General features: G+C 48.7%; 1 protein-coding gene across 1 annotated transcript; it reads right to left on the reverse strand.

The window, feature by feature from the left end:
• Nucleotides 1-1,212: 1,212 nt before the first annotated feature.
• On the reverse strand, nucleotides 1,213-3,674 carry LOC109743275 (ethylene-responsive transcription factor 1-like). Its single transcript, XM_040391951.3, has 3 exons — nucleotides 3,232-3,674; nucleotides 1,538-2,395; nucleotides 1,213-1,458 (listed from the first exon to the last, which is right to left on the reverse strand). Exons 1-2 carry the CDS (start codon nucleotides 3,551-3,553, stop codon nucleotides 1,548-1,550), a joined length of 1,170 nt encoding a protein of 389 aa, XP_040247885.1. The 5' UTR covers nucleotides 3,554-3,674; the 3' UTR covers nucleotides 1,213-1,458; nucleotides 1,538-1,547.
• Between the last annotated feature and the right edge of the window lie 17,021 nt (nucleotides 3,675-20,695).

A 20,695-nucleotide genomic window follows, 5' to 3' on the forward strand; every position in this document is an offset into this window, starting at 1 on the left:
CTCTAGGAATCAAGCTTGGTTGAAGATGTAAGTTAGTTGATGGTCTTGTGACACTTACTAGATGTTTTGAATTTATCAGGAGGTCAACAATAATAGTTGGCTTCACTCCTCTTACTGAAGATCAATTGATTCAAATAACAAACTTGTGTGCATGTGTTGGTATCTTTACTGGCTATCTTATTCAAGATCATCTTTATTCTAATCGTTACTTCCAGAAGGCCAGCTTTCTGGTTCAGTTACTAGATCCTACACTGCAGTTTTCCCATACCATTTTGTCGACAACTTAAAACCTAGCTAATATATCTTTTCAGGTTCTCTGTCATCCCATGAATGCAATAGGAAAGCACTAGAAGTTGTTCAAATAGAATGATGTTAGCCTGTGATTTGATCGCAACTGAATTTTTTATTAAAGAATTACTTTTTTGATGATTATAACCAGAAATATGACATAACAATGGAAAACAGTGCAGCAGCGAAGCACGCGTTTGCTTCTAGTAACTAGTAATCCTTCAGGAACACTAATTCCTAAACTAACAAAAACTAGCAAACCTACTGTACTATGGACTCAGACTTCACAACTTTCCACGCCATGTACATCCACAGATCTAGTTGACCCTCTAATCAAGATTACCGCTAACATATACTTATGCCGATGTCCAATCAAATCAAGGGCGTAACACGACAGTGACACAAGACCACCAATTTGGTGAAGGTTGTGGTAATAAATCAAGTGAAAAGTATGTGGTTCACAAGGCTTCTCACCGGCCTGGAGAGGGACTGAGGAAACTAAAATGCATTTCTATAAGAATGCACTGAAATGGAAAATCCCTCCACTCATGAATTAGGCGCACTAAATGTTTACTAAGAACTACATCGGTGAGAGGAACTACATGCAGAAAGAACGACTCCATATGATCACGCATCTAGTATCAAGGATTAGTAAATCTGGTATATTTTGCCACAGCTTGAAATGAAGAGGTATAATATAGAGGACAGTTTGTCTTAATACACACCTTTTCAAAAAAGAGATTGAAACGCCTAGCCCTTGCATCCATAGGATATGCGCACAACCATAATTTAGCACACCTCTATAACAGAAATTGTGCAAGCAGCCAGCCAAATACATATTTAATAGATAAAATTATGCTAAAAAATAAGATATATTGGTTACTTCTATCACCAATTAAATAGAAAAACGATCAGGTGCATAAATTAAAGCAAATTGGACATAGATCCATGATGTTCACATTCATAAATGGTAGTGAAGACATAAAAGTTGACAAAATATAAAGACAACGGTTCATCATAAATGGCTGCCACATAGAGACAGTCAACTAGGGAAAGGGCCGATTACACAACAGACTCAGGATGCAATTTTTTTGCATCTAAGATTGAACATAAGCATATGCTAGCCGAAGGTGACAATATATTGCTTCCCAATCTTCCATAATCTTATTCCTGAAACACGGAACACAAAGTTCAGAGTGATGAAAATATTATCAACCTCAGACTAAACATGCAATATGCAAAGGCTTACCCCTTTGTCCCTATATACAAGGTTTGGATCCCTCAAAAAACTCGCCACACATGGGCATGTCATCGGAACTCCAAATGTCCATGTTGCCAACGACATCCTGAGGCACATCAAAATTCAGAAGGCTATCGATCGGCTCGACCACGCCATCATCCATAAGAAGCCTCACCAAAGCCACAATATCGACATCATTGTTCTCCATAGCAGGAGGCACCACTGAGTTGTAGGTGTTACTCTGGACGAGCGCAGCAGATTCAGCTCCTTCAGCAGTCACCACTGAGTTGTAGGGGTTACTCTGGACAAGAGCAGATTCTACTCCATCAGCGATGGTAGAAATGGGAGCAGTGGATGATATATCCGGAGTCTTGGTGTCATAATTCCAACCCATTTCAGAGTAGCCAAAGGAGTTGCTTCCCTGGTTAGAGTGCAGATTCATAACAGAGGCTTCAACAGGGGCATCAGAGTTCATTGCAGGAACAAATGACAAGTTCTCATGCAGAGCAAGTGACTGGTTTGAGGCAAAGTCAGCAGATGGGTAGACGAAAGCCTTTGGGTTGGCAAGGTTGTTGACTACTGGTATGGCAGTAGGTTCCCGTGATGCGCTTAGCTTGGGTGCTTTAGGAGCAGCACGGCGAGTACGACGCTTCTGAGGAACTATTGGTTCCTCTGGAAAGTTAACATTGGCCTTGTTGCCATAGATCCTGTGTGCTTCAACATCATAAGCTCTTGCAGCAGCTTCAGCACTGTTGAAAGTACCAAGCCAGACACGGACACCCTTGCTAGGATCTCTGATTTCAGCAGCCCACTTACCCCAGGGGCGCTGACGGATACCCCTGAATTTGTTCTTTCTCTTTATTTTTGCTGAACGACCACCAAAACCGGCATTAGTTATGGTGCTTAAATCATCAGAACTGGAAGATCAATGTCAATTCTAAGAGGGACCAATACGCACAAACTTCTCCCACAAAAAGTAAATAATTTCTTCATGGATATGAATTTATATGTAAAATTTGATGACGGTAAAACAATTAAAATGAAACCACAACTTACTAAATAAGAAAAATCGAGGGTCCTCATAAATTGACCTCACGTTATAGACCTTTGACACCATTTTGCAATTATTAATCTACAAATTGCATTATAGATGATGCAGAATCAATGATATTTTTCAACTAGATTCAACGATTATCAGAATAATCTTTTAGACTGATAAATGAACCAAGTCTAGAACAATCCTCACACACACCTACAACCATCATAAGGAAACAATTCAAGAGAGCAAGACCTGTAAGCAAAACGGAGAAATCAGACCCTTTCTGTGGATTTACTACCCCTTTTGACTAAACGGTATGCTTATGGACCACCATCGAAGGTCACGAAAAGTATAAATCACAAAATCAACAACCTAATAACCAAAATCGCTTCTGTGATAGAAAGGGACAATGTTGGAAACATCCTACCAATCGAATACAACAAACAAATGGAAGAACCTAACCCTTCATCCAAATCACTTCACGATAACTCATCCAATCCAAACATAGCCTTCCAACAGGAACCCCACCATAATTTGTCTTCTTACCCAATCAAACAACCAAACAGTTTCCGAACCAATCAAACAATCACTTGGTACAACACTCAATCACTAAAGGTAATGATACACAGATTCAAAACTAACCCAAGCAACCCAGGGTTGATACCTTGGAAGAGGGACCGATTCTTGATAGCAGCGACGGGCTTTATTTCGATGACCTCCTCGTCGTCATCCTTCTCATCCACCCCACTAAGACCGAGATCTAGATCGGAGTCCCTAGAGTCGGCCTCGAATTCTTCAAAGTCGGCCTCAAAGTCCTCCTTGTTGTCATCCAGGCCGAGTCCCCTGCGCCCACCGAGACCCGTGAAGCGCATGTCCCCGCTGCCCCCTAGTCGGGGATTCTTCTTATTATGCCATAGTCTCGCCTCTGTCACCTTCCGCGTCACCATCGGAACCTCGAGGTCCGCGAGGGACACTCCGCCATACATGACGGCTGATGGTACCTCGTCGTAGTCGTCGCCGCAGGGGAGGGGCCTCCTCGGAATTGGTAAATGGGGCAGAATTTTTAGTGAAGCGGGGTAGCTAGTGTGGGTTGGCAGTCGGGGCAAGGCCAGTCTACTAGATATGCGGGAGCCGCGTGACAGCGCAAGGGGGCATGTGGTGGGACCCACGTGTCAGCGAGGGGCTGTGCTACGAATGGAAGGCACGAGGCAGGTTCTGAACGAGCGTTTCTACTCGGGCAAACTTTGCGGGTTGGACCCTTGGGAGAAGTGGTATTTCTGGTATTGCTCTTGGGGAATGAATGGATGGATGTATGTTTGATTTCTTTCTTTGGAGGCAAGCCAACAAATATTAGCTCATGAATGTTGTACTACACACGTGTAGTACAAGTGTACTACTACTGTCGGACACTCCCTGTCCAGGTTTATTGGCCGAGTTCATCCAACTAAACGTTTAACCAAAAATCTTTTCATAAATGATTATGTGTAATGTTAAGATTTGTGCAAATCACTCATAGCTAGTTATGCCATTTATTAGCTCAAGATTGTACTAGACACTTGTAGTATGACTGTGCTACTATTGGCATACTCCTCCCGTCCGAATTTATTGGACGGATTCATCCAACCAAACTTTTAACCAATATCTTCTCATAAATGATTGTATGTACTCCCTCCGGTCGTTTTTAGTTCGCATATAAGATATCTCCGAAGTCAAGCCTCGTAAAGTTTGAGCAACTTTATAGAAAAAATACCAACATTTCACAATGTGAAATCAATACCAGTAGATGCGTTATGACTTAACATTTCATATTGTATAATTTTAGCATGGTAGATGTTGATGTATAATTTTAACAGGTGTGGGTGGCAAGTGGGGGCTTTGCTCTAGCCTACGACATGATCGTAGCTAACACCCTCTTTAAAAAGAGAGAATCACATCTGGTGACTTTTAGTAGTGGCCAACACTCTAGCCAGATTGATTTCATCCTCTCGAGAAGAGAAGATAGGCGCGCGTGCCTAGATTGTAAGGTGATACCTGGAGAGAGTGTTGTCCCTCAGCATAAGCTGGTGGTTGCTGAATTCCGCTTTCTGATTCGTGTCCAGCGGGTAATCGTGCCAAAGTCGTTAGAACAAAGTGGTGGAAGCTCAAGGAGGAGGTAGCTCGGGCGTTCAAGGAGAGGGCCATTAGGGAGGGCCCTTGGGAGGAAGGAGGGGATGCGGAAAATGTGTGGATGAAGATCGCGACTTGCATTCGCAAGGTGGCCTTGGAGGAGTTTGGAGTGTCCAGGGGAAGAAGAAGCGAAGCTAAGGATACCTGGTGGTGGAATGATTTTTTCAAACGCCTATACCTGGATAGGAGTGCAGACAACATAGAGAAGTACAAGATGGCGAAGAAGACTGCACAGTGAGCTGTCAATGAAGCAAGGGGTTGGGTGTATGAGGACCTGTACCAATGGTTAGGCACGAAGGAAGGCGAAATGGACATCTACAAGATTGCCAAGATCCGAGAGAGGAAGGCGAGGGACGTTGGCCAAGTCAAGTGCATCAAGGATGGAGCAGACCAACTCCTGGTGAAGGACGAGGAGATTAAGCATAGATGGCGGGAGTACTTTGAAAAGTTGTTCACTAGGGAGAATGGGAGTTCTACCATTGAACTGGACGACTCCTTTGATGAGACCAGCATGTGTTTGTGCGGCGAATCCAGGAGTCTAAGGTCAAGGAGGCCTTGGAAAAGATGAAAGGAGGCAAGGCGATGGGCCGTGATTGTATCCCCATTGAGGTGTGGAAAGGCCTCAGGGACATAGCGATAGTATGGCTAACCAAGCTTTTCAACCTCATTTCGGGCAAACAAGATGCCGGAAGAATGGAGAAGGAGTATATTAGTACCAATATTCAAGAACAAGGGGGATGTTCAAAGTTGTACTAATTATCATGGAATTAAGCTGATGAGCCATAAAATGAAGCTATGGGAGAGAGTCATTGAGCACCGCTTAAGAAGAATGAAAAGTGTGATACAAAATCAAGTTTGGTTTCATGCCTGGGTGGTCGACCGGGGAAGCCATCTCCTTGGTACAACAACTTATGGAGAGATACAGGGAGCAAAAGAAGGACTTGCATATGGTGTTCATTGACTTGGAGAAGGCCTATGATAAGATACTGCGAAATGTTATGTGGTGGGCCATGGAGAAACACAAAGTCCCAACAAAGTACATTACCCTTATCAAGGACATGTACGATAATGTTGTGACAAGTGTTCAAACAAGTGATGTCGACACTGATCACTTCCCGGTTAAGAAAGGACTGCATCAGGGGTCAGCTTTGAGCCCGTATCTTTTTGCCTTGGTGATGGATGAGGTCACAAGGGACATACAAGGAGATTCCCATGGTGTATGCTCTTTGTGGATGATGTGGTGCTAGTTGATGATAGTCGGACAGGGGTTAATAGGAAGTTAGAGTAATAGAGACAAACCTTGGAATCGAAAGGCTTTGTACCCATTTACCTATGCACGGGCAGTCGGAGCCGCGCCCACGGCCACAGCAAGCAGAGCAGGGGAGGTAAACCAAGGCAAAACCGAAGCCCAAGACAGCCAGAGCAACGCCAAGACCAAGAACGCAAAGAAGCAGAGGGGCGGAGCAGTTTCCCCCGGCAAGACCCTTGCCGGGGCAGCGTGCCCAAACACCAACAGGGCGAGCCACCCTTGAACCACGTCCCCAACACCATCAGCCACGTGGGGCCAGGGCTCGGGAGGCACCTCTGTGGTGGCATGCAGATCTTTGTGAAGACATATTCAAGATCAGATGAGGATTAGAAGACAACGATCCTTGGCAAGATCCTTGCCGAGGAGAGCCACGAGACCCCCGACAAGATTCTTGCTGGGGACGACAGCGCGCCACGGCAAGACCCTTGCCGGACCCCCCGGCAAGGCTCTCGCCGAAGACGCCAGCAGGGCCACTGCCAGGCCCGCACCAGCCAAGTCTCCACCGCCGTTTGCATGCAGCTGCCAGCCCAAACCAGCTAGGCACGCACCTGCGTGGCGACATGCAGCTTCCAGGCCAACTCAGCAAGCGCCTGTGTGGCGGCATGCAGATCTTCGTGAAGACCCTACCACCGCGCCACCTCAGCTGCCTGCCTGCCTACATGGCACCGCATGCATCGCTGGCCAGGGCGCGTGTCGAAGCGAGGAGGAGCGGCGACAGACGGGATGGGCCTCGCCCCCTGAGGGAGTCCTGGATTAGGGGGTCCTCGGACAGCCGGACTATATCCTTTGGCCGGACTGTTGGACTATGAAGATACAAGATTGAAGACTTCGTCCCGTGTCTGGATGGGACTCTCCTTGGCGTGGAAGGCAAGATTGGCAATACGGATATGTAGATCTCCTCCCTTGTAACTGACTCTGTGTAACCCTAGCCCCCTCCGGTGTCTATATAAACCGGAGGGTTTAGTCCGTAGGACAACAACAATCATACCATAGGCTAGCTTCTAGGGTTTAGCCTCTACGATCTCGTGGTAGATCAACTCTTGTAATACTCATATCATCAAGATCAATCAAGCAGGAAGTAGGGTATTACCTCCATCGAGAGGGCCCGAACCTAGGTAAACATCGTGTCCCCCGCCTCCTGTTACCATCCGCCTTAGACGCATAGTTCGGGACCCCCTACCCAAGATCCGCCGGTTTTGACACCGACATTGGTGCTTTCATTGAGAGTTCCACTATGCCGTCACGACAAGGTTTGATGGCCCCTTCGATCATCGGCAACAATGCGATCCAGGGTGAGGTTTTCCTCCCCGGACAGATCTTCGTGTTCGGCGACTTCGCACTGCGGGCCAACTCGCTTGGCCATCTGGAGCAGATCGAGATCTACGCCCCTGGCCATCAGGTCAGGTTTGGAAACTTGAACTATACTGTCGATATCCGCGGAGACTTGATCTTTGACGGATTCGAGCACACGTCAGGTGCGCCGCATAGTAACGACGAGCACGACTTAGCTCTGCCGCCGGACAGTGTTCGGGAGATCACACCTGTGCCTACTCCGGCCCTAGATCTGGAGTCGATTACGCCGTCCGAGGATGGGTGGATGGACCCCGCCTCGGAGGCCACACATTCAGTGGCGATAGAGCCGAATACAGATTTCACATCCTATGAGACCTGTGTCGCCGGATCCTCGGATTCATCCCCGGCCACAGGCCCCGAACCGCCTGCGTCCATGCCTATCGAATGTGATTGGGCGCCGATCATGGAGTTCACCTCTGCGGATATCTTTCAGCACTCGCCTTTTGGCGATGTGCTAAATTCATTAAGGTCTCTCTCCTTGTCAGGAGAACCTTGGCCGAACTATGTCCGGCTAGAATGGGATGCAGACGACAAAGAAATTCGCTCCCCACCCACCACCCACTTAGTAGCCACTGTCGACGATTTAACCGACATGCTCGATTTTGGCTCTGAAGACATCGACGGTATGGACGACGATGCAGGAGACGAACAGGAACCACCGCCCACAGGGCGCTGGACTGCCACCTCATCATATGATATATACATGGTGGACACCCCCAAAGAAGGCAAAGGCGATAAGACAACGGAGGATAATCCCTCCAAGCAGCAATCCAAGCACAGACGTCAGCGGTGCCGCTCTAAGTCCCGCCATAGCAAAAGCAGCGATACCGGCACAAGAGACAATAACACTCCGGATAGTGCCGAAGACGACGACAATCCCCTCCAGCCAGATCTCGAGCGGGAGGATGAACAAGCTAGCCCTCCAGAACAGGCAGCACATGGAGAATCAGAGGATGACAATTACATGCCTCTCTCCGAAGACGAAGTGAGCCTCGGCGACGAAGAATTTATCGTGCCTGAGGATCCCGTCGAGCAGGAGCGCTTCAAGCGTCGGCTTATAGCCACAGCAAACAGCCTGAAGAAAAAGCAACAACAGCTTCGAGTTGATCAAAATCTGCTAGCGGATAGATGGACTGAAGTCCTGGCGGCCGAGGAATATGAACTCGAGCGCCCAACCAAGAGTTACCCAAAGCGCAGGTTGCTACCCCAACTCGAGGAGGAAGCATTAAAACCTACATCACCGCGTATGATGCGGCTGATCGGCCACCTCGTGGCAGAGATAGAGGGGCATACCAGCCCGAAGTCCAGCCCGCACCCCGCCGCCATTCAAACAAAAATACCAAGGCCCGGGGCAACACACGGGACCTGCGAGACGTATTGGAAAACAAAGCAGGACATGCGAGATCGATCTATGGATCACGGGGGCGCGTCCCAACGCGGGACGATGACCGTCACGCCAGATATACTAAAAGCAAATCTGGCCGGGCCGAATACAGCAGACAAGACTCGTATGAACTGCGTCGTGATATAGCCCGGCATAGAGGCGCCACACACCCCCTATGCTTCACTGATGAAGTAATGGATCACGAATTCCCAGAGGGTTTTAAACCTGTAAACATTGAATCATATGATGGCACAATAGACCCCGCGGTATGGATTGAGGATTTCCTCCTCCACATCCACATGGCTCGCGGTGATGATCTACATGCCATCAAGTACCTCCCACTAAAACTAAAAGGACCAGCTCGGCATTGGCTGAATAGCTTGCCTGCAAACTCCATTGGCAGTTGGGAGGATTTGGAAGACGCATTCCTTGACAACTTCCAGGGCACTTATGTGCGACCACCGGATGCTGATGACTTGAGCCATATAACTCAGCAGCCAGGGGAATCAGCCAGGAAATTCTGGACTCGGTTCCTAACTAAGAAGAACCAAATTGTCGACTGTCCGGATGCAGAGGCATTAGCGGCATTTAAGCATAATATCCGTGACCAGTGGCTCGCCCGGCACCTCGGCCAGGAGAAGCAGAAGTCTATGGCAGCCCTCACGACACTCATGACCCGCTTTTGCATGGGCGAAGATAGCTGGCTGGCTCGTAGCAACAACACATCAAGAAGTCATGGCAGTTCACATGCCAAAGATAGTAACGGCAGACCACGTCGCAATAGACACAAGCGCCACAACAACGGTGACAACGCTGAAGACACGGCAGTCAATGCCGGATTCAGTGGCTCTAAATTCGGTCAGCGGAAGAAGCCGTTCAAAAGAAGCAACCCGGGCCCGTCCAGTTTGGTCCTGCATACTCGATCGCTCGTGTCAAACTCACGGCACCCCCGGTAAGCCAGCCAATCACACCAACAGAGAATGCTGGGTGTTCAAGCAGGCCGGCAAGTTGAATACCGAAAACAAGGAAACGGGGCGGCATAGCGACGATGAGGAGGAGCCCCGACCGCCGAACACAGGAGGACAGAAGAAATTTCCTCCCCAAGTGAAAACGGTGAACATGATATACGCAACCCATATTCCAAAGAGGGAACGGAAGCGTGCACTAAGGGACGTCTATGCGATGGAGCCAGTCACCCCAAAGTTCAACCCATGGTCTTCTTGTCCGATCACTTTCGATCGCAGGGACCACCCCACTAGTATCCGTCATGGCTGTTCTGCCGCATTGGTCCTTGATCCCATCATTGACAGATTTCACCTCACCCGTGTCCTTATGGACGGTGGCAGCAGCCTGAACCTGCTTTACCAGGATACAATGCGCAAAATGGGTATAGACCCCTCGAGGATCAAACCCACTAAAACCACCTTTAAAGGTGTCATCCCAGGTGTAGAGGCCCATTGCACAGGCTCAATCACACTGGAAGTGGTCTTCGGATCTCCGGACAACTTCCGAAGCGAGGAGTTAATCTTCGATATCGTCCCGTTCCACAGTGGCTATCACGCACTGCTCGGGCGAACCGCATTTGCCAGATTCAATGCGGTACCGCATTATGCATACCTCAAGCTCAAAATGCCAGGACCTCGTGGGGTTATAACAGTCAATGGAAACACAGAACGCTCACTCCGCACGGAGGAGCACACTGCGGCCCTCACAGAAGAAGCACACATCAACCTTTCAAGGCCAACCACCAATTCGGCGATAAAGCCCCCGGACACCTTTAAGCGAGTCTGGAATAATCTGCAACAGGATCGCCTGGCACGTTCAGAGGTCGCCTAGCAATTCGGCCTCCGTCCTAGTCCCAGTCAAGCGATGAAATCTGTGCCGCGCGTACATAATTACGCAATAAAAATACCATGGGCATAGGCGGGGGCACGGCCAGGGCACGTCCCATAATGCAGCTCAACCGCCCCAGGGGCTGTATACCTTTAACATTTTCTCTCTTTCAGGACCTTACTCTCTGGAAGCCCTTTTCGGAAGTCCGATTGCTGGACGCATTACGGGAAGGAAATACCAAGGAAGCAAGAAGCTCTGACGTACAAGGAAACCCCCAGGTGGTCTCTGATAACGATTGCAATACCTGTTTTAAATACCCATACGCAGCTTGCCCTTGGATAGGACATGTCAAATAGTTCTATTTTTTTGCTTATTGCACTACTTGTATCCGTACACTTCGACGTATTATTTAATAACAATGCATAGCATTAGTCTATTATTGCATTACCCTTTCTTTTTTCCTTGTCTGCTTATTAACGACAAATCGCAACCGTACATTCTGGTACGACCAGTACGCCAGGGGCTTCAGTATACCCCATAAATACAGCGTGAGAAGTCCGAACACTTTCGACAGTGCGGCACCCCGAACTTATAGCACTATATGCATCAGCTCTGAATCATGTCTTGGGTCAATAGTTGGGTTTGCCCGGCTCCCATGTTTTGGTACCTTACGTTCCGCAATATCGGCTAAGGTAGCACTGGGAGAACTACTGCGATTGTGTCCCGGTAATTCCGGACGAGCACCTCAGTAGAGAAAGCCGAAAACTGACTGTCATGATAAGGCGAGAGCTGGTCGCTGTTCGAGAGGCCTCAAGTCCTTAAAGACTTTTTTCGCTTCGGGCGAGGAGTCGGCCTTGCCCGACTTAGGCGTATATAGCGCCCCAAATTCGGCCTTCCAAATACTAGGGGCTTCGCCAAAATTTAAAATTGTAGACTTCTAGGGCTAAGTGAGAGTGATAAAGCCTTATAGTCCGATTGCCTGGTTCGTTGTGCTGAACACCTCCCTCGAAGGACCGAAAATTGGGATACAGAGTGCTCAGGTTTATCCCGAACACCTCAGTACTAGTTACATGGGGGCAGAAGCCGATGACTGGCCAACTCTCAGATTTTATAAACGGCCGCACAGAAGGTAATATTTTAAATTCACAAGCATTGCATAGCGCAAATGAACTCGTTTCATATTACAGGATCGCATGAGCACATTTATTCAAATATTACATCCTTAGCACATTCCTCCGCCACAAGGCGAGCACCCTTCAGGACACTTTCATAATACTTTTCAGGGTGGCGATGCTCCTTGCTCTCCGGCGGCCCCTCCTTCACTAGCTTTTCGGCGTCCAGCTTCGCCCAGTGCACCTTCGCCCGGGCAAAAGCCCTACGCGCACCCTCGATGTAGACGGATCGCTTTATGACTTCAAACCATGGGTAGGCATTCGCAAGCTGCCTCACCAGACCGAAGTAGCTACCAGGAAGGGACTCGCCAGGCCACATCCGGACTATAAGACCCCTCATGGCCTGTTCGGACGCCTTGTGAAGCTCGACCAGTTGCTTCAACTGGTCGCTCAAGGGCATTGGGTGTTCAGTCCCAGTATACTGAGACCATAACAACTTCTCCGTCGAGCTCCCCTCCTTGGCCCGGTAGAACTCCGCGGCATCTGACACACTGCGGGGTAGATCTGCGAACGCTCCTGGAGAGTTCCGAACTCGGGTAAGTAAAAAGAAAGTTTCCTTCACATGCTTGCTTTGCATAATGAATGCCTTACCCGCCGCTATCTTCTTAACCGCCTCAATCTCTTGGAGGGCCTTTTGGGCTTCGGCATTGGCATGTTGTGCACTTTCGAGGGCCTTCGCAAGCTCGGACCCTTGCATCTTAGAGTCAAGCTCCAAGGACTCGTGTTTCTTGACGAGAGCCTGGAGCTCTCGCTGCACCTCGCCTAATCAGGCCTCTTGTTTCTCTCGCTCGATGCGCTCCTTGCACGGTTTGTCTTCGCCCTCGGATAGTGCCTTCTGCAGGGCCGCCACTTTGGTCGTGGCCCCTAGCAAAATTCATGACAATCCTATTATTCCAAAACCAAAATTTTCTTTATCAATATTCGGATGGGGTGTCACTTACCTTTGTTCTCTTCGAGCTGCCTCTTGGTACGGCCGAGCTCTTCCTTGAACAGCTCAAGGTCTCGCTTCAGTGCAGCGACCTCAGCAGTACGAGCAGCCGCGGCCAGCAGTGAAGCCTGCTTATTCACATAGAAACATTTTGATTAGACTCCTACGATTATTATTTGATCCTCCATTCGGCCTTTCTTCGCGAACGCCAAACAGAGCATCAGGGGCTACTGTCTATACTATAACATTTTCTTACAATTTGGTTACATACCTCAAAGCCAGTTAGGAGGCTGGCACAGGCTTCAGTCAGTCCGCTCTTAGCGGACTGAACCTTCTTGACTACCGCACTCATGATAGTGCGGTGCTCTTCGTCAATGGAAGCGCCGCGAAGCACTTCCAGCAAGTGGTCCGATGCCTCTGGATGGACAGAGGCCATCGGCACAGACGGCTTGCCCCCCTTAGCGAGGGGTTGCCTGACAGAATCTGGAACCACTGGAGGTTCTGGCGCCGTATTCGGCTTGGGGCTAGACTTGTTGCCCCCGGCGTTAGGGCCCAGAGGAGTCTTGCCCCTGGTGCGCCCAGCGCCTGGAATGTCGCCTTGGGGCGCCTCCGGAACTGTCTCCCCTTGGTTCAGTTCCCTTTGAGACAACACCTCGGCGTCGTCCGTAGGGTGGGGGGAGGAGGCGGTAGGGAGTGAATCGCTGTTCATATCCGACGGGCCCAAAGAATCATCCGACGAAGACACGTCGATATGGGCTCGGGATGGACTGCACAATCATGCACAGCGTGATAAGAAACAGTACAATAAGACATACTATCGTGGAATTGTCACGGCAGATGTCCTCGTGCAAGGACTTAATCGTGGAACCATCGCAACTAGGAAGCTTAAAGGGGTTAAACGGGACAAAGGACGCGAGGATTATACTGGTTCGGCCCCTTACGGTGAAGGTGAAAGCCTACTCCAGTTGAGGTGGAATTACTTAGGGTTTCGATGACCAGGGAGCTTAACCGCTATGCCTGGCTACCAATCTGATCTTTCTTCTCCTGAACCGCCGCTGGGTCGTCCCTTTATATAGAGAGGTTAACGCCCCGCGGCTCTCAGAGTCCCGGCCGGCTTATAACAGTGTCCGGTTCGGACTCTTTAACTATTCTTGCCTTACACTACAAGTCATGCCATAACGGCGATTTATCACTACGGGCCTTAAGCCGCCTCCGGGCCTTAAGCCCATTACTGAACCGCCATCCTCAAGCTTAATACAAGGCTTCACGTGATGATCATTATGAAGTAACCCGACCCCTCCTGGGCGGGTGACTATAGTAGTTATATCCTCAACATTAGGCCCCAGATTGATTTGAACCGGTTCATGTCAATCTTCGATACCTTTAAGAGAAAATCTTCCGGCTTCTGTTTGTGCGAAGGTTATAACCCGCCGTGACGTCATCTTCTGGATTCTTGGTAACCCGCCATGACGTCATCTTCCGTTAAATTCATTTTTTATTCCATCATATCCCAACGGATGTTATCTTAATGACCATCCCAAGAATCGAGGCGTTTCTGCGGCTGGATAATCTTGTCTTCAGCCTCCTCATTTCTCGCGCCCATTTATCAGTCGTCTCTTATAAATAGGCCCGGCCCATAAGCCTTCGTCACTCTTCTCGATCCATCGTCTTCCTCCTCTGACGCCCCAGAGCCCGAGCTCCGCCGCCGCTGCCGCGGCCCTCGCCTTCCTCAGCCTCGGCCGCTGCATCTCCCTGAGCCGGTCCAGAGAAACGGCGGCGACCTCCACTGCTCATCGGCACCAGTAAGTATTTGCTACCCCATATAGTAGATTCGCATTAGGGTTCCGTGTTTCTTCCCTGTGTTCTTCATAGTTCATCGCGATTCCTTCACAGTTCTTCCAATACGGTCCCCTTTTGATCCGAAAACGACACAGAATTCCTGCGGTAGTAGTTTCTCACCCATTTTCAATGTTAGCAGACCCCTTTGCTTGCAAAAAGACCTCATTTAGAACTTATGAACTTCTCTGGACCAGTTTTTAGGTCTAGAAATTTTTCTTTTCTGGACAATCGTTTGATCCAAAATAACAATTGCGATCTGTGAAACTTGTTTGTGCAACACTTAGGCAGAAAACTGCATCTGTTAGCCATGGCGGCTCATAACGCCGGCTTAAAAGAGGCCATGCTTTGTGAAATTTCCGGATCATTCATAACATAGTTAAATAACTTAACTTGCTCATGATATCCACGGCGGCTTAAATAACCTGACACAATTAGCCATATATCATTAGGCCCCTTCATAAACCGCCATCTTGAATACTGTACTGAAATCTTCCTCCGGCTTAAATTTGAACCGGAAATTTACTTTTGTCATAGGCTTCCATCTTTCACAATGCCGCCCATTACGTGCAACTGGGTGAGATCCAACGTTACTGATAACACCTTAGATGACTTCGTGAAAACGGGTTACCTGCCTAAGAAGGAGGTCATGTCCTATCGTGCTCCTGACCCGTCCGAAGAGAGACCTCAACCAAAAGACGGAGAGGTTGTTATATTTGCTGATCACATGAGCCGGGGTTTTGCACCTCCTGGCTCAAAATTCTTCAGAGATGTTCTGCACTTTTTTGATCTGCGACCTCAAGACATTGGACCCAATTCCGTGTCGAACATTTGTAACTTCCAAGTGTTCTGTGAGGTGTACCTTGGAGAAGAGCCCAGCTTGCTACTCTTTAGGGAGTTATTTTATTTGAACCGCCAGAATGAATGTGCCAACGGGCCTAGCTTGGAACTCGGTGGAATCTCAATCCAACGATGGAGAGATTGTCTCTTCCCTTATGCTGAGCCGCCAAGCCACCCGAAGGACTGGAACCGGACATGGTTCTACTGGCAAGATACTTTTCCGGCTGATGAGAACCCTCTGCCCGGCTTTCGCACCCTGCGTCTGGAGTCAAATCATCCCCTGCCAGATAAATTATCTCAAGCTGAACGTCAACCACTTATTCCCACCATCAAAAAAATCAAAGCTCTTCTGGGAAACGGCCTAAACGACATTGATCTGGTCCGGGTCTGGGTTGCTTGGCGGGTGATTCCCTTAAGCCGCCGCCCAGGCTTAATGTGTGATTACACGGGCCGGAAAGATGATCCTCTTCGGCACAGCCCCGACGACTTACCTGAGGACGTCGTTGACGATATGACCAAGTCGCTTCTGAACGAGAGCCTAGCAGATTGCGGGAGGACAGGCTTAAACCCCTTCTGCAAGGCTAACCCGGCCCAGGCGGTAAGCTATTGACCTGAACACCTCACTTTCTATTTTAACAATTTTCGTCTTAACTTCAAGAAACCTTTGTTGTATTTTTCAGGCTAATGATAAATTCTGGAAGGTCAGGTATGACCATGAAGCTGCTAAGAAAGCCAGGAAGGTTAAAAAAGCCGCCAGGAGAGCCGCTCCCCGCAAGAAGGGGAGTAAGCCTAGCGCCTCGGACCTGCTTCACCTGGACGACACCTCCGAGTCAGAGGTAGCCCTTGATTCTTTAGGCTCCTTTTTTAACCATCTTATTGACACTGACTATCAGCATGAGGATACCGGAGCGAGTAACCCGGTGATTGAAGAGGTAACTATACTTTCCTCCGACTCGGAGCCCTTGCCAAGACTGAAAGTCCGAAGAGTAACCCCGAAAGTAAGATTTTCACATCCCTTAGCTTATCAAGATCCTCAATTTCTTTTGAAGCGACAGATTCATGAGAGTCGGAGGCAGACCCGGACCAGCAAGGATGCATACCTCTCCTCCGGCTTACCCGAAGCATCAAGGAAGCGCCGGACCGAGGTTATCTCCGACTTATATCCTTTTCATCCTTTGGCGGGCGTCACTCGTCAACCACCCAATTCTTCTGATTCAAACTATCAGGGAACTTCACCTTCCTCCGGCGACTCCATGCAGTCTAGCTTGCCGGCCTTCAAAACCGCACCCGGGTAATGATAATCAGCTTCTTTTGTGCTTATCTTACTCATGTTTTTGCACTACCCCTTTGACTTTCAGTGTACAAGTAAAGCCCAGCAAGAGGGCGAAGAAAAGTAAGCCGGCCGAAGAGCCGGTCCTGACTGAACCTGATGCCTCTGCCGCTGAGCCGCCATCTGCACCAGCTCCGGAAACCACCACTGCCCCATCTGATGAGCAAGTTATGGAGGGTTTTGATAACCCGGAGATCCCCAGCCCGGCTCATCCAGATGACCCGGACGTGGTGATTACCCAGACCGAGTTTGTTGAACCGGGAAGACCCACCGTGCTGGCCAGGTGCTCTGCCATGGAGGAACTTCTGGAACACCGCAGAGCTAGGCTGGACATCACTGACTATGCCAATCTGAGCATTGGAGATATTGTCGCTGGCTATATTGATCAAGTGCACAACAGCCGGGACCTGGAAATTGACATGGTGAAGCAAATACAGCAAAAGTCTGAGGTACAACACTCTTGCTTACTCCATAGTCATCCTTACCATGCCAGCCCCCAAGTCTATTACTTATGATGAAATATGTTGTAGACTTAATACCGGCTTAGTAATCACTGCAAGAAAACCGGCTTACCTGGTAACACTCAAAGGCCGGGTTAGACAGCATAGTTGAACCGGTCCTTACCTTATGTTAATCAAGTAGCTGATCAAGTTTATACATTAGCCCCCAAGTGCCGAGTACCTTTGCCTGCAAAGTGCTTGGGACTTACTTTCATGAACCGGCACTGTAGCTAGAGCCTTTTAGCATACATTAGTCCCCAAGTGCCTAGTGTCTTTGCTTGCAAAGTGCTTGGGACTTAATATTACATTATAATCACCTTAACTGTAACCCGGAATTTGTACAGGCCACCTGTAAGAAATTTGAATCAGAAATCTCTGATCTGAAGAGCCGCCTGAAGACTCAGGAAAGTGAAACCCAAAAGGCCAACTCCAAATTTGAGCTCAGTGTATCTGCACAAGAGAAACTGAAAAAAAAGTTTGAAGGAGAAAGGAAAGCCTGGGCAAATGAAAAAACTGCTTTGCTCAGCCGGGCCAAACAAGCGGAGGCTACCCTCACTGAAAGAACCGCCGAGCTATCCGGCTTAAAACGCCATGTCTCTCAGATGGTCTCTGCAATCTTTGGTAAGTTACTCTGTAAGTTTCTAACTAGTTCACATCGTTTATTTCCCATAAATATCTCAATTACCATCAGCTCACCTGACTTTGTAATGCAGGTCCCAGGAGCTCCAATCTCAACCAGTGCGTGCTGACCAAGCTGAAGGTGGTTTACACCTTGGTGGAGCAACTCTACACCGGGTCACAACGTGCTTTAGCCATCGTGGCTTTGTCCAATGAAGTTCCCACTCAGCTGGCAGATGTACTCAGGCGGCTTGCCGTACTTCCTCAACACTTCCAAGAGTTGAGACGGGCTTCTGCAAGAGCCGGAGCCATAGCCGCTATGAGCCGGGCCAAGGCGTTTCTACCGGAGCTAGACCCGGCCGACATCGCCCTTGGGTATCCCGGCTTGAAGGAAGACGACACCCCCTTTGACCAGAAGGACTTCGCCGCCTGTGTGAAAAGCGTACGCCCTGTGGCCACTTTGATTGGCAATGACACAGATCTTACCAAATATCAGCCGGGCTGTGACGCGGAGAATCAGAGAATCCCAACACCACGCTATGAGGCAGTTAGCCTGATTCCTCCAACTCGTAAGCACCTTCGCCCCTGAAGTTGACCCGGCCGGGTTAATTGATGATGAGGCTCAATTTGAAGCTTTGAGCGGCATTGACTGGAAATCATCAACCTTCCAGGTCATGGAAACAGCCGGAGGAGCGGAGAGGGATGAGCCGGAAGCTTCAACCCAACAAGCACTTTAATTTCTTAGGCGGCTCATGGTTATGCCTTAAAAACAATGCCTCACCTTTTGGACTCGGGGAGTCCTGTAATAGAGTAGGACAAACACTTAATCTTGTCGTGCCATCATGCACGTGTGCAGCGCTTAACTCTGTTGAAGCTGCGCTTTTATATTCCTCCGGGTTATGTTTGATCATTTGCTTTCCTTAAGCTTAAAGAGCTGTCTTTAATTGTCCTGCATAGAAAACAAATCACAAGTCTCTAGGCGGCTTACCGCATGGAGAGTCATAATTTTACATATAACCCGGAATATGAACCAAGGTCATAAAAGACCGGCTCTCAATTATATCTTCGAGATAACCATAATAGCATACCTGCAAGCCTTCAAGTACACTTCCGGTTTATGTAACCCAAATAATGAGGTTGAGAACTCAACTCCGGTTCACCAGCACCTATAATGCTTATTGTGTGTTATCAACATTACTAATCAAAGTTAAGCCGGTGGAATAAGAACCACCCTTGCACACTTTTGATATGATCAAAAGAACTTGTTGCAAACCAAAAGATCAAAAACTTAGGGGCTTATGATTCGAATACGACCAGAGAACCGTCCCAAAGGGGTTAAGCTAAGATTCGAATGCGATCATATAGCCCCCAGTGGCTTTGGCATTGCCGGTCAAGAGGGTACCGATAGCTATGTTCTCTTTGGTTCAAATACGACCTATGTTTGAACAGGAAGCCCCCAAATGACCTTGAGAGTTGTTTAACGACGCTGATTCGAATACGATCCACGTCGGTTCCCAAAGGGGGTTGAGCTATGATTCAAATATGATCAAGAAAAACTCCCCAATGAGCTCGGCAATTTGCCAATCAAGTGGGTATCGACAACTATGTTCTCTTTGGTTCGGATACGACCTATGTTTGAACAGGAAGCCCCCAAGTGATCATATTTTTAGCGGCTAGATTCGAATACGATCATAAGCCGGATCAACCTCCAAGTGACCATGTAATGTTCCAATGAAAATAACAATGATACATTTACCTTTGGAGGAAAGAAAAGGACAGAGGTCCTGTTTTATTACTTATCACAATATATACATGGCTATAGAAATATGTACATTGTGAGAGCCGGCGGCTCAAGTGTAATAAGGCCGAAGCTGAGCTATGTTCCACGGCCGGCGGGTCTCCTCCTTCGACTTACGTGAATCTTTGTGCTCCCGAACATCGATAAGGTAGTATGACCCATTGTGCAAGTTCTTGCTGACCACAAAGGGCCCTTCCCAAGGTGGGGATAACTTGTGTACATCTGTTTGATCCTGGATGAGCCGGAGCACCAAATCTCCTTCCTGAAAGACCCGGGACCTAACCCGACGGCTGTGATAGCGGTGCAGGTCTTGTTGGTAAATCACCGAGCGAGCTGCGGCTATGTCACGATGTTCGTCCAAGAAGTCAAGAGCATCTTGACGTGCTTGCTCATTATCCGCCTCGACATAAGCCGCCACTCGAGGCGAATCATGACGGATGTCACTAGGGAGGACCGCCTCAGCTCCGTAGACCATGAAGAAAGGTGCGAACCCGTAGACCTGTTAGGAGTAGTATTCATGCTCCATAACACGGAAGGCAACTCCTCCACCCAACAACCGGGCGTCCGTTGCAAAGGGACCAAAAGCCGGGGCTTGATGCCCTTCAAGATTTCCTGATTGGCTCTCTCAGCTTGACCATTGGACTGAGGGTGAGCCACTGATGAAACATCAAGCTGAATATGCTCTCGTTGACAAAATTCCTCCATGGCGCCCTTAGACAGATTGGTACCATTGTCAGTTATAATGCTGTGTGGAAAACCAAAGCGGAATATCACCTTTTCATGAACTGAACCGCCGTGGCTGCGTCACACTTACTAACGGGCTCTGCCTCTACCCACTTTGTGAACTTGTCAACCGCCACCAAGAGGTGGGTCTTCTTATCCTTGGACCTTTTGAAGGGGCCAACCATATCAAGCCCCCAGACTGCAAACGGCCAGGTGATTGGAATCATCCTCAACTCTTGAGCCGGCACGTGAACCCGTCTTGAGAACTTCTGACAACCGTCACATTTACTGACCAAGTCCTCTACATCAGCATGAGCCGTCAGCCAATAAAAACCATG

This window comes from Aegilops tauschii, chromosome 6 (genome assembly GCF_002575655.3).
Source record: "Aegilops tauschii subsp. strangulata cultivar AL8/78 chromosome 6, Aet v6.0, whole genome shotgun sequence".
NCBI lineage: Eukaryota > Viridiplantae > Streptophyta > Magnoliopsida > Poales > Poaceae > Aegilops > Aegilops tauschii.

Excerpts from the sequence above, each read along its gene's own strand:
- LOC109743275 (XM_040391951.3), bottom strand. The coding sequence starts at position 3,553 with ATGTATGGCGGAGTGTCCCTCGCGGACCTCGAGGTTCCGATGGTGACG. Across the intron at positions 2,396-3,231 it reads GAATCGGTCCCTCTTCCAAG|CAAAAATAAAGAGAAAGAAC; the intron begins GTATCAACCCTG and ends GTGGTCGTTCAG.